At 36.6% G+C, this 11168-nt stretch overlaps 2 protein-coding genes across 2 annotated transcripts; one reads left to right on the top strand and one right to left on the bottom strand.

Moving 5' to 3' along the window:
• The first annotated feature begins 344 nt into the window (after positions 1–344).
• Positions 345–3024, top strand: g6pc1a.2 (glucose-6-phosphatase catalytic subunit 1a, tandem duplicate 2). The gene is made up of 5 exons (XM_052610955.1): positions 345–673; positions 747–856; positions 957–1065; positions 1172–1287; positions 2099–3024. Exons 1-5 carry the CDS (start codon positions 444–446, stop codon positions 2599–2601), a joined length of 1068 nt encoding a protein of 355 aa, XP_052466915.1. The 5' UTR covers positions 345–443; the 3' UTR covers positions 2602–3024.
• Positions 3025–3350: 326 nt separating this feature from the next.
• Positions 3351–10544, bottom strand: aarsd1 (alanyl-tRNA synthetase domain containing 1). Its single transcript, XM_052610947.1, has 12 exons — positions 10379–10544; positions 9968–10096; positions 9704–9863; positions 9136–9193; positions 8892–9048; positions 7831–7947; positions 7602–7732; positions 7463–7529; positions 7296–7387; positions 7154–7208; positions 6955–7049; positions 3351–4638 (listed from the first exon to the last, which is right to left on the bottom strand). Exons 1-12 carry the CDS (start codon positions 10415–10417, stop codon positions 4500–4502), a joined length of 1239 nt encoding a protein of 412 aa, XP_052466907.1. The 5' UTR covers positions 10418–10544; the 3' UTR covers positions 3351–4499.
• Positions 10545–11168: the final 624 nt, after the last annotated feature.

Below are 11168 nucleotides of genomic sequence, written 5' to 3'. Positions count from 1 at the left end.
ATAGACATTTTGATCAAATTTCGAATATTAATAGATATATTCATATCTTGTTATAAGTAAATACATTTTTATATTATTAGTACACTATACATATGAAGAAGGTGTTCCTCAGATATATTTAGAAATAGAGTTACAGATGTTGACGGAGGTTGGATGTGTTTCTGATGTCACAGGTTAGTTCAATGATTCACTGCTACGTCTTTTCTATGTTCTTTTTCTCCTGAACTTGTTTGTGTGTTATCTCTTCTGACAGGACACACACTGTTTTTGTTTTTTTTTTCTGTTCCACTCTGTGTTTTATTACACATGTGCAAGGTTCAAAGATCGTTTTGTCCATGCGTTGCGGTGGTGGGCCTGCTAGTATAAAAACCACAGGCAGGCGCTGGAGGACTACCACTCTTGACCAGCTCTACAACACATAGGGCCTTAGAGAAAGTCTAAACATGAATGCTGTGATGGACACAGTGCACGGGTTTGGCGTGAGTAGCACCCAATACCTGCAGACCCATTACAAAGATGCCCAAGGATGGTTTCTTTTCGTCTCCTTCGCGGCAGATCTGAGGAACACCTTCTTCATCTTCTTTCCCATCTGGTTCCATCTGAAAGAATCAGTCGGGATCAAGCTTGTCTGGGTGGCTGTGATAGGAGACTGGCTCAATCTGGTCTTCAAATGGTAAGCATAACGTTTTTACTGTCCAATGATATCATATGTTGAATTTTAATGTAGTTCTATTTATCTATTTAAGGATCCTGTTTGGAGAACGCCCTTACTGGTGGGTCCATGAGACTTCTTACTACATCAACGGCTCAGCGCCACATATTGAGCAGTATCCCATGACCTGTGAGACCGGCCCAGGTGCGTCCTTCTCCTCTAAAGTACCATAGTAATCCACTTATCACCTGTTCCATCATACATCAAAAGAGCACTTTGATCACGTAGCTGCTTCTTGATGCAGGAAGCCCATCTGGTCATGCTATGGGGGCCGCTGGGGTTTACTACACATTGGTCACTTCAATACTTGCCATAATGCTGAGCAAAGAGAAGAAAACCTCATCTAAGAGCCTGTAAGTCAATCTTTATTACAATTAAGCTATTTTAACTCCGCTTCCGTTTCAAAATAGATAGTTGCCTTTGCACTATTTTTTATGATGTACTATGTTTTTCAATCAGATACTTGCGTGGTTCACTTTGGACGCTCTTCTGGACGGTCCAGGTCTGTGTTTGTCTCTCTCGAGTCTTCATCGCCGCTCATTTCCCACATCAAGTTTTCGCAGGAGTTATTTCAGGTAAGCGGTTCAGAAAACCATCATTTAAAAATATCGGTTTTCTAATTTAATATATTTTAAATATACAATGTTTTCTTGTGACGCAAAGCTGAATTTCCAACATCTTTACTCCAGTCCTCAGTGTCACATGATACTTCAGAAATCATTCAAATGTGCTATTTTGCTGTTCGGGAAACATTTATTATTATCAGGGTTTTACTGCTTAATATTTTTCTGGAGACCGTGATACACTACCATTCAAAAGTTTGGGGTAAGCAAAAAACATTATAATAATTTTATTCAGCAGTGATGCATTAAACTAATTAAAAGGGACAGTCAAGACATTTCATTTTACAAAATATTTATATATATTTTTTTTTAATGCTTTCTATTCATCAAGAATCCTACAAAACATGCATCACAGTTTCCACAAATATTAAGAAGCAAATTTTTTTTTTAACATGGACTATATTAAGAACCATTATAAATTAATTAAAATGTATTAATGGAGCACCAGTAATAATGGATAATAACTGGGCAGCATATCAGCATATTAAGAGTGATATATGAAGGATGCTCAAAATTCAGCTTTGCGTCACGGGAATAAGTGACATTTTAAAATAGAAAACACTTTTATACAATCTTTACTGTATTTTAGATCAAATAAATGCAGCCATGGCGAGAATAAGAAACTGCTTTTAAAAAAAACACATACACACAAATCGCAATTATTCTAAACTTTTGACTAGTAGTGTACCTGTTAAGGAGCATAACAATTTTAAAAATGTTTTTGAGGTAATAAAATAAAGGAATTTGTTCTCGTTTTTCACAGGCATGATTGTTGCGGAGGCCTTCAACAGACAGAAATGGATCTACAGTGCCAGTCTAAAGAATTACTTCAACATCACAGTGGTCCTGCTCTCTTTTGCGGTGGGCTTGTACCTGCTGCTCAAAGCTCTGGGTGTGGATCTGCTGTGGACGCTTGAGAAAGCCCAGCGGTGGTGCGTCAATCCAGCCTGGGTCCATTTGGACACCACGCCGTTCGCCAGCCTGTTGAGGAACATGGGCACCCTGTTTGGTCTGGGACTCGGCCTACACTCCCCACTGTACACGGAAAGCAAGAAGAGCAGCAGCGCTCAGGTCAGGATGGCCTGTATCGTCGCCTCTCTGTCTCTGCTGCATCTCTTCGATACCATCAAGCCTCCCACACACACGGCTGCCCTCTTCTACCTGCTGTCTTTCTGCAAGAGCGCCACCGTTCCCCTCGTCACGGTCAGCATCATCCCATACTGCATGTCCGGAGCCCTCAGTGTACAAAGCAAAAAACAGCTTTAAGCTGGAAAAGAAACCGCACAAGACTGTGAGCAATTACACAACTATCTACAGTATTCCAAACTAACGTGTTTTTCATAGTTCATCCCGTCAGTCAAAGGAGCACTACCAATGAACAACCTGCCTGTTTAAATGGGATGCAGATACTTAGTTTAAATTAAGCACTGGTATATAACATTAAGGTGAAACGTTGTGTGAGATTTGTAGTTTTAGTGTTTTTTATCTTAGTGCCTTTGGATCTTCATGAAAAGGTCTGGCATTTGTGTTTAGTTCTTTTTTGAGAACTGAAATGATGCATTACAGTATATGTATAGGATGACAAATTCTGCCCTTCCTAAGATGTGGACGTTTTTGATGTATTTTCTGTAATATTTAATTTTTTTTGGAAATGCTTTAGGTTGTTTTTAATAAAACACTGAAAATATAGCTTGCACAGTACTGTTGTTTTAATTTTAAATACTTTGTACAAAAACACAAGGTTTGTTGACACATAATGTATCGAGATTTTACACTAAATTTAATTTACAATCTATATATGAATGCATTTTAAAACTATTAATATTTGATGTTAAGTAGTGTAAAAAATTAAATATGAAAGAATTTTAAAAACTTCTTTTGAACAGTTTTAGATGGCATATTTATGTCACCCATAAACACATTTGATTAATCAAATCAACTCCAATAAAACAGGTGTGAGTCAAGTGAGGACCTTATCTGAATTGCACTATAAATCCATAGCTTCAAAAACAATATCAACTGGAAGATTATTTATTGGCACAAGCTCTGTGCTACATCATGCAATACAGTCTTCAATCAGCTTTATGTTTGGTGATCACTGGCCTAATAAAACAAAACTTCTGCTCTAAATGTCCACACACTGATTTTCCAGGTCTGTTTTGTGATTTAAAACGTGAACAGTTCACCCACAAATAAACACTGTCCTCATTTAAATATTGTTCTGTTCAACACACATAGACCTCCAAAGACTTATAGCACATGACATTATAGCTTTTTTAGGAGAGAGCCAAAGACCTGCCAAATCTAACTGTATGGAAACGAGTGGCTTGAACATTCTGCAAAATATCTCTTTTCATATATCCATGCACATCAACACAAGTTATATGAATTTGTAATGACATGAGGTTGAGCAAATGATGACATAACTGTCAATTTCAGGTGAACTGTTCATTAAACTACTTTGACAAACAAAAGACAAAAAGATGATACACAGCCCAGTGATTCAAAGCAGTATATTACATACACATATGCATATAGTATATAAAAGATGTCTTACTAGAACTGCTGCTCGTTTCTAATTTGAATATATTTAATTTAGTGTTGTTGTTTTTTTGCAATTATTATTACAAACCAGTTCAATGGCTAATAAATTACCAATGAATTAAGTGCATTATGATGATTTCTGAAAGATAACTTCAAATGAACAAAGCAGAAAATAAAACTATTTCAACTTCATAGGCCATGGAGTCATTCCATTTTGATCAAACGAAGACAATCATCAAACGACTCAATCATATAACCCTGAGAAGGTACTCTTAAAATTATTACTAGTAAAATTATTTAAATGTGAAGGTCCAAAAAAAATCACAAGCTGGCTTTGAAGCATCAAGTCAGAGGTTTAATATACAGTATAACTAATATATCAACATACATTTTTCTTAAATTATTATTTGTATTTATTTTTTTGTTGATGGACGGGAAAAATAGTTATGTGGTTCATCAAAAACAGAAAAGGAGCCTCTATCAACTGAAGGTGACTGTTTCATTGATTGCAACAGAATAATCTAGTTCTGATGCGTCGTAACATGAGGCATGTGATTGGTGTAGACGGAGTCTGGATGATCACGACAGCACCTGGATGTCAGTGTGTGTCTGCCGTCCTTTTATTCCTCTCCTGCGGTGAGTTTGCAGCAGTGCTCCTTCAGTAAAGCCTCGGCTTCTGCTCTCTTCACCAAACTATTGGCTTTACCCTGGTAACGTCCAGCCTTTCCTGCTCCTTTACCCTGCAGCAGCTCTGACACCCTGCACACCACGACACAAACAGGAGAATGTGTTTCAGAAGACTGCCACCTACTGCAAGAAGCGCTGCACTACATAAATCTACATGCAACCCTGGAACAATGTGAAAATTCAGTCAGATTTAATATAGCATCATTCGCTTGACAGTCATTCTCATGAAGTCAGTAACGCCAAAGCAAAGGAATATTAGCAGTCAAACTAGATGGAAGAACGGTTAACAGAGTTCAGTTGTTTCTGTGTCACGTCTATGTAACTCTTTTCTTTTCATGTCAGTGTATTATTGTGGTATCAAATATCTGAGATGTGAAAATCACTTTACATGCAGACTGACAGTATTTGCTCGTCTTAGCGGGTGGTTCTTGCTCAGATTAAGCTGTCACTATTAACCCATTAAAGGGGGGTGAAATGCTATTTCATGCATACGGAGTTTTTTACACTGTTAAAGAGTTGGATTCCCATGCTAAACATTGACAAAGTTTCAAAAATTAAGTTGTACGTTTGAAGGAGTATTTCTGTTCGAAAAATACTCCTTCTGATTTGTCACAAGTTTCGGAAAGTTTTTTTCGAGTATGGGTCTGTGTGACGTTAGATGGAGCGGAATTTCCTTATATGGGTCCTAAGGACACTTCTGCCGGAAGAGCGCGCGCTCCCGTATAGCAGAGCACTGAGAGAGCACAACAGACTTCACTGATCAGAGCGAGAGCGTCGCAAAATGTCACAAAAGAAGTGTGTTTGGAGTTTATTTTTACAGAGCATCAACGGAGTTGTGCAAGTGTTTTTGTTTGTTCCCTGCATTTCGAAGATGCTTGTTTTACAAACAAGGCCCAGTTTGACGCCGGATTTGCACATCGTTTATTTCTTAAGGATAATGCAGTCCCAACGAAAAAGGGTCACGATCGTGTGTTGGAACCGCATGTGGTGAGTAAAACTGCTTCAAATATCTCTGTGTTGTTAACTTAGCTATCGGCGCGTAATACATCAAATAAACAACATGTGATGTTGTCATTAAAAACTGCACTTTCCACATGTACAGCTTAAAAAAAAAATAAATAAATAAAAAAAAAAGACGACAAAGTGGAACTTAGCCATTTTCCAAAACCGCTAATCAAATATATACAGTTTCAGTACATACCACATAGAGACGTCGTTGCTGATGCTGCTCTTGTTAAATTTCAGCCTCTGGATCTGATTCTGGATCGTAAATATACGCTGAATCTGACTGTTAGCCATGGTTTGTTTTGGTTGGTTTTTTCCTCACGGTGTCACAGCTTCCAAACGCTCTCAAAAGCCTACTGTCGCTCGTGATTCTTTAGCTCCGCCCACACGTCACGCCTCCAGCTGGTCGTGTTTTTCCGGGAAAAATCGGTACAGACTATCTTTCTCTTATGAATATAATAAAACTAAAGACTTTTTGGAGTTATGAAGGATGCAGTACTACTCTATAGGTACTCAAGATTAACAGGATATTGAGTGAAAACGAGCATTTCACCCCCCCTTTTAAAGCCTACTGTATCATATTTGATATGCAAATTTCTAAGGCCTGTAAATGATCAAAATGACCAAAACATGATCAAAAACCTGTTTTACATAATCTACTACATGCCTTCTGTCATCTTGATTGACAGTTTAATTATTTTTTTTTGTAAGAAAAAAGCCTTTTAGTGGCTTCATCTTAGGTTTAATTGTTATCCCTACATAACTTTTTAGAAAAATCATGTTAAAATGTGAGTATCACATGAGATACATGAGGCTTTTGAGGAATGCTTATCTCTCAGTTATCATTACATTACATGATATATTTTGACCCCACAACTAAAAACTACAGAGCTTCGATCATAAAACTGAACATCATGAAAATAATCTTAAGACAAAACTTGGTACAGATAGTTAGACAACTGCTATCTATAGGCATTTTAGCAAGTAGTCTACTTTACTGTTATAAAGATCTCCTTGATTTGCATTAAAAGCTATTTAATCTTACATATCGGCATTAGACCGTAAATCTCAGCAACTGCACAAAATTACATATTTTGCTTAGTTTGGGCCTCTGAATAAAACGGAGATGTTTTTTCTTCCTCGAGTATGAGCTCCATATTCTTACCATATCACATTACGAGCCATAAAAGTCTGATGCCAAACCAAACCAAAATTGATTAAATAAAAAAAACATTAAAATATATGTTTTCTAGACTTTGTGAAAATTTTGAGTAATTATTCCATTTAAACAATTTTGATTTTGCTTAATATTATTTAATATGTCAGGCTTCACAGGGTTAAAAATTGGCAGAACGAAAGGGAATAAACTCTCATAGATCTCACCGAGGTGCCACTTCAGTGACGGTATTCTCAGGCCCTGCGAGCAGGAACAGTCCTGCACCCTTCTCCTCGCCCACGGTCAGAAAGATCACCGTGTCCTACACAAACACAGCAACGACAGAATAAACCACGCTCCAACCTCCAGAACCTCAGAATAACAATGCAAATACATTCCGTTCAATGTATAAAAGATGTGCTTCACCTGAAATCCAATTTCATTGGCGATGATGTTCATGAACTCATTATCACCGTCTTTACTGTGAAAACAACAAGGATTATTATCAACCAACTTGGGTGCAACTTTTGAATCGACTAAAGGCTTCAACAGAAGAAGTCAAACACACTTGTGCATGCTGAAGAAGTTTCCTCTGTCCGGTTTGTTTTTGAAGTTCTGCGCTATCAGAACAGCCATTTCCCTCAGGATAATTAGATTACTCTGTCAGAGGAACATAAAGGTAATGATTAATAACTGCAAAAGTGAAAGATTAATCCTGTAGAATAAAGGTTTTACCTTCTGAAGTCGTTTGACCGTCTTCTGTAGCTTGTCCACAGCATCAACATGCTCATCTGCCCCTGTCCTAATAAAGCACAACGCCAAACATTAGTTCATGCTAGAAGAAAAGCAGACCGGTCACTTGACTCCAACTCACTTGAGAAGGCCGGTCAGTGATTTTTCAATGCTGTAACTCTTTTCAGCATATTTCAGCACTCTGTTGCCAGCTATGAAGATCAGATTGGTTTTATTCTTCTTCCCTTTTTCGGTCCCCAAAATCTTTATAACCTAAGGAGAATTGTTTTTGAGAGATTAAACAGTAGAATAGCTCTGAATAAGAGAGTAAACTCCCCAGGTTAAGGTAAGACAGGGAGAGGAGGGCGGACCTGAAGGTGACTGAGGTTGGACACATGAGTCCCACAGCACATGTTAGCATCTACACCCTCAATGTCCACGATTCTGATGGGACCAGCAGGGTCATCTGGAAGACCGCGGCTTCTCACCTGTCCATGAGAAGAGCCAAAATTGGAATTGATAGTGTTGCGCAAAGTAGAAGTGAATTTGGAGGTAAAATTAATTTTTTTTAAATTAATTTTGTTGTCCACAATTAGGAAAGAAGGGAAATATTTGCTGCATATCTTAAAAATAAGAAAACTAATCAAATCAAAATAAAGGCAATTGAAAACAAAGAATGTTTTCATTGCTTGTCTCAATTTAAGATGGATTTTACATTTTGCTTTTAATTTCAGTTTTGCAGTTTTGTAGCTCAGTTTCTATTGAGTCATTTCATATAATTTTTATCAGCAAGAATGCATTTATTCATTCAAAAGTTAGAGTAAAGGCGTTCATAATGTGATAAAAATATATATATATTAAACAAATGTTCTTTTTAATCCTGAAATAAAAATGTATTATGGCTTCCACAGAACAGGACAACCCTTTTCAACACTGATAATAATGATGAAGGATAGTAGAATGATTTCTGTATGGATCATGTGACACTAAAGACTTAAGTAGTAATGCTGAAAATTCAGCTTTGCATCACAGGAATAAATTATATTTTAAAATACATTCAAACAGAAAAAGAGATATTTTAAATTGTAAAAATATTTTACAATATTACTCTGTTTACTACATTTTTTTATAAAATAAATCCACCCTTGGAAAGCATAAGAGACTTTCTTTTAAAAACAAATAAAAAATATTAGCAGTGTATATTATACTTTTTCACTTTGAATTAATTTTATTCCAAATTATAATTTTTTTTGCATTGTTTTATTTTACATTTAATTCATGTTGTGTGATATATATTGCGCATATTGAATTACTGATTAAAGATAACTCACTTGTTCTCTAGTTTGGGTTGTACAACTTGAAGTGTGTAAATGTTAATGAAAATGTGATTCCTTTAAAGACTAAAAGCTGATTTCTGAAGGTGCACACATGCCTTCTCCACAGCAGGATCATCAATGGACAGGAGATTGACGGCGACTGGAACGTGTGCACGAATCTTCTCATTCACAGCCGCCTCCAAAGCCTCCATCTCTCCGGGCTTCACCGTGGCTGTGTCCAGCTCTATGCTGCTACGCTGACGTCCCAATTCCCTGAATCACAGCCAAGCCGAGTGATTTCACATTCAGAAATCAAACGTATTTCCCAAATCATTGAACAGATCCCGCCAAAGCTCTTACCAAGAAGTAGTTTTGTAGCCAAACATCGTATCAGCCAAAGCTGTGATCAAGTGTTGACCTTTAAAAATGACAATAAGCATGTGATGAAATTAGTTTAAGCTTGATTTAACCCTATAAATCTGCTCTATCATATTTGATATGCATATTTCTAAGCCCTCTAAATGATCAACATCATCAAGTTTGTGGTAAAACCTGTTGCACACAATCTAGTAGATGCCTTATGTCATCTGATTGATAAATACTTTTATTTTTTATTTTTTAGTAAGTAAAAGGCTGTGTGTGTATGTTTTTTTTTTTTTTTTTTGATTAGCCAACCATATAAATAACTTTTTTATTGTTAGTAATTACTGAGTGGACTGAAGCAACTTAGGTTTACTTGATGATCCATATCATTCATAAATTTGTTCCTCTCACATCACAATCATCATTGCATTGCATTGCATTATATGTTATTATAATATAATAAGCTTTGATCAGAAAACTAAGCATTAAATATCGTTTTACTGAGACAATTGATTAGGAAATAGCAATAATTGATATTTGCATGCATTACATAAGTAGTCCTTACCCGAGTGTTGCTGCATGTGGTCAAAGCGCCGTTCCCAGTTCAGTTTGATGTGCACCTCCTGGCCCTCCTCCAGGGCAGAGCTGATGAAATGCACCGCATCTGGACCCTGTCTCAACACACGCAGGACACTGACACCTCCAACAGCCCCACGATCATCAGGCTGGACATGGAAAACAATAAGAAATCGAGCTCACGCAAGGAAAAGTATATTCAGGGATCGTTTACTTCTATTTACCTGCATGCCATTAGAGAGGGGAAACTCACCTGTCCTCCACCTTCCGGAAACAGAATCGTGTCTTTCAGTTTCAGATTAAAGCCCTTCAGTTTTTCTTTCTTTCCATTATTCTCTAGGGTTAATTCTGCAGGCACGCAAGACACTACACATGTGTCGAACTGTAAAAAGAAAATTGACAAACAACATGGACAATAGACTTGAACTCTTGCAGTGACAAATGCATTTTTTTTAAAGTACCTTAAAATATGTTACTGTTAATATCAGCATGTGTAATTATTTTACATGAACTTTATGTAACGAAGGAAATTCTCTGCAGCTGTCACTGTTGTACATGTGCTGTCACTGAAAACATTGTTCACTCATTCAGATTATGTTCGACATTTATTGCTCAGGCGATACACGTGCAGTGAAATATCATACAATCTAAAAAAGCCAAATACCTCTTGCATATAACTGTCCCTCTGACACTGGAAAGCCATGTTTCGACTAAATGTAAAGTACAAGTGATCGGTATTTTTGCTACAGTAAAACGCAACCGAAAGTTAAAAGATGGTCGTCGTTTTCAAAATAAAAGTCTCAAACAGTAACAGTAATTTAGTGTGTTACTTGCAGTGTCTTTGTAATCATTTAAGAAATTTACTAGCAATTCCTGAGTGAAAATCGTTCCCTAGCATTTTCAAGCAATTCTTACTTCAGAAGCGTGAGTGTCAATGCATTAAACCCAGAGGTGTAAAAATTTTACTCAAGTGAAAGTACAAGTAGCTACTCAGTGAAAACTTTGCTCAATTAAAAGTTCTGGTCAAAATCATACTTGAGTAAAAGTAAAAAAGTACAACTTTAAATTGTAGGCCTACTCAAGTATTAAAAAAGCAGAAGTACTTTTTTTCTCACAGACAATACAGAAGAATGGTTAAAGGGAGAGAATGAAAAAATGCAATGGCACAGGTCAAACATGTATATTTAGTTCAACAACAACAACAATTAAAATTAAACTCAGCGGAACACCAAAAGTAAATAAAAAAAAATAAAAATACAGGGAAAGGGATTAAAAGGAAACTCCGTCATTTCCACCCTCATGCCATACTATATGACTTTCATTTATCAGATGAACACAAACTAAGAGTTTTAGAGAATAATAATAATAAAAAAAACTTTATATAATGCAAGTGTATGGGACATCCAAAAATGAGACTTCAAAAATTATACACAAAGAGAATGATGACAGTAACT

This window comes from Carassius gibelio, chromosome A12, assembly GCF_023724105.1.
Source record: "Carassius gibelio isolate Cgi1373 ecotype wild population from Czech Republic chromosome A12, carGib1.2-hapl.c, whole genome shotgun sequence".
NCBI classification, from domain to species: domain Eukaryota; kingdom Metazoa; phylum Chordata; class Actinopteri; order Cypriniformes; family Cyprinidae; genus Carassius; species Carassius gibelio.
Note: the sequence above shows the minus strand (reverse complement) of the source record. Positions and strands in the feature narration are given on the sequence as shown.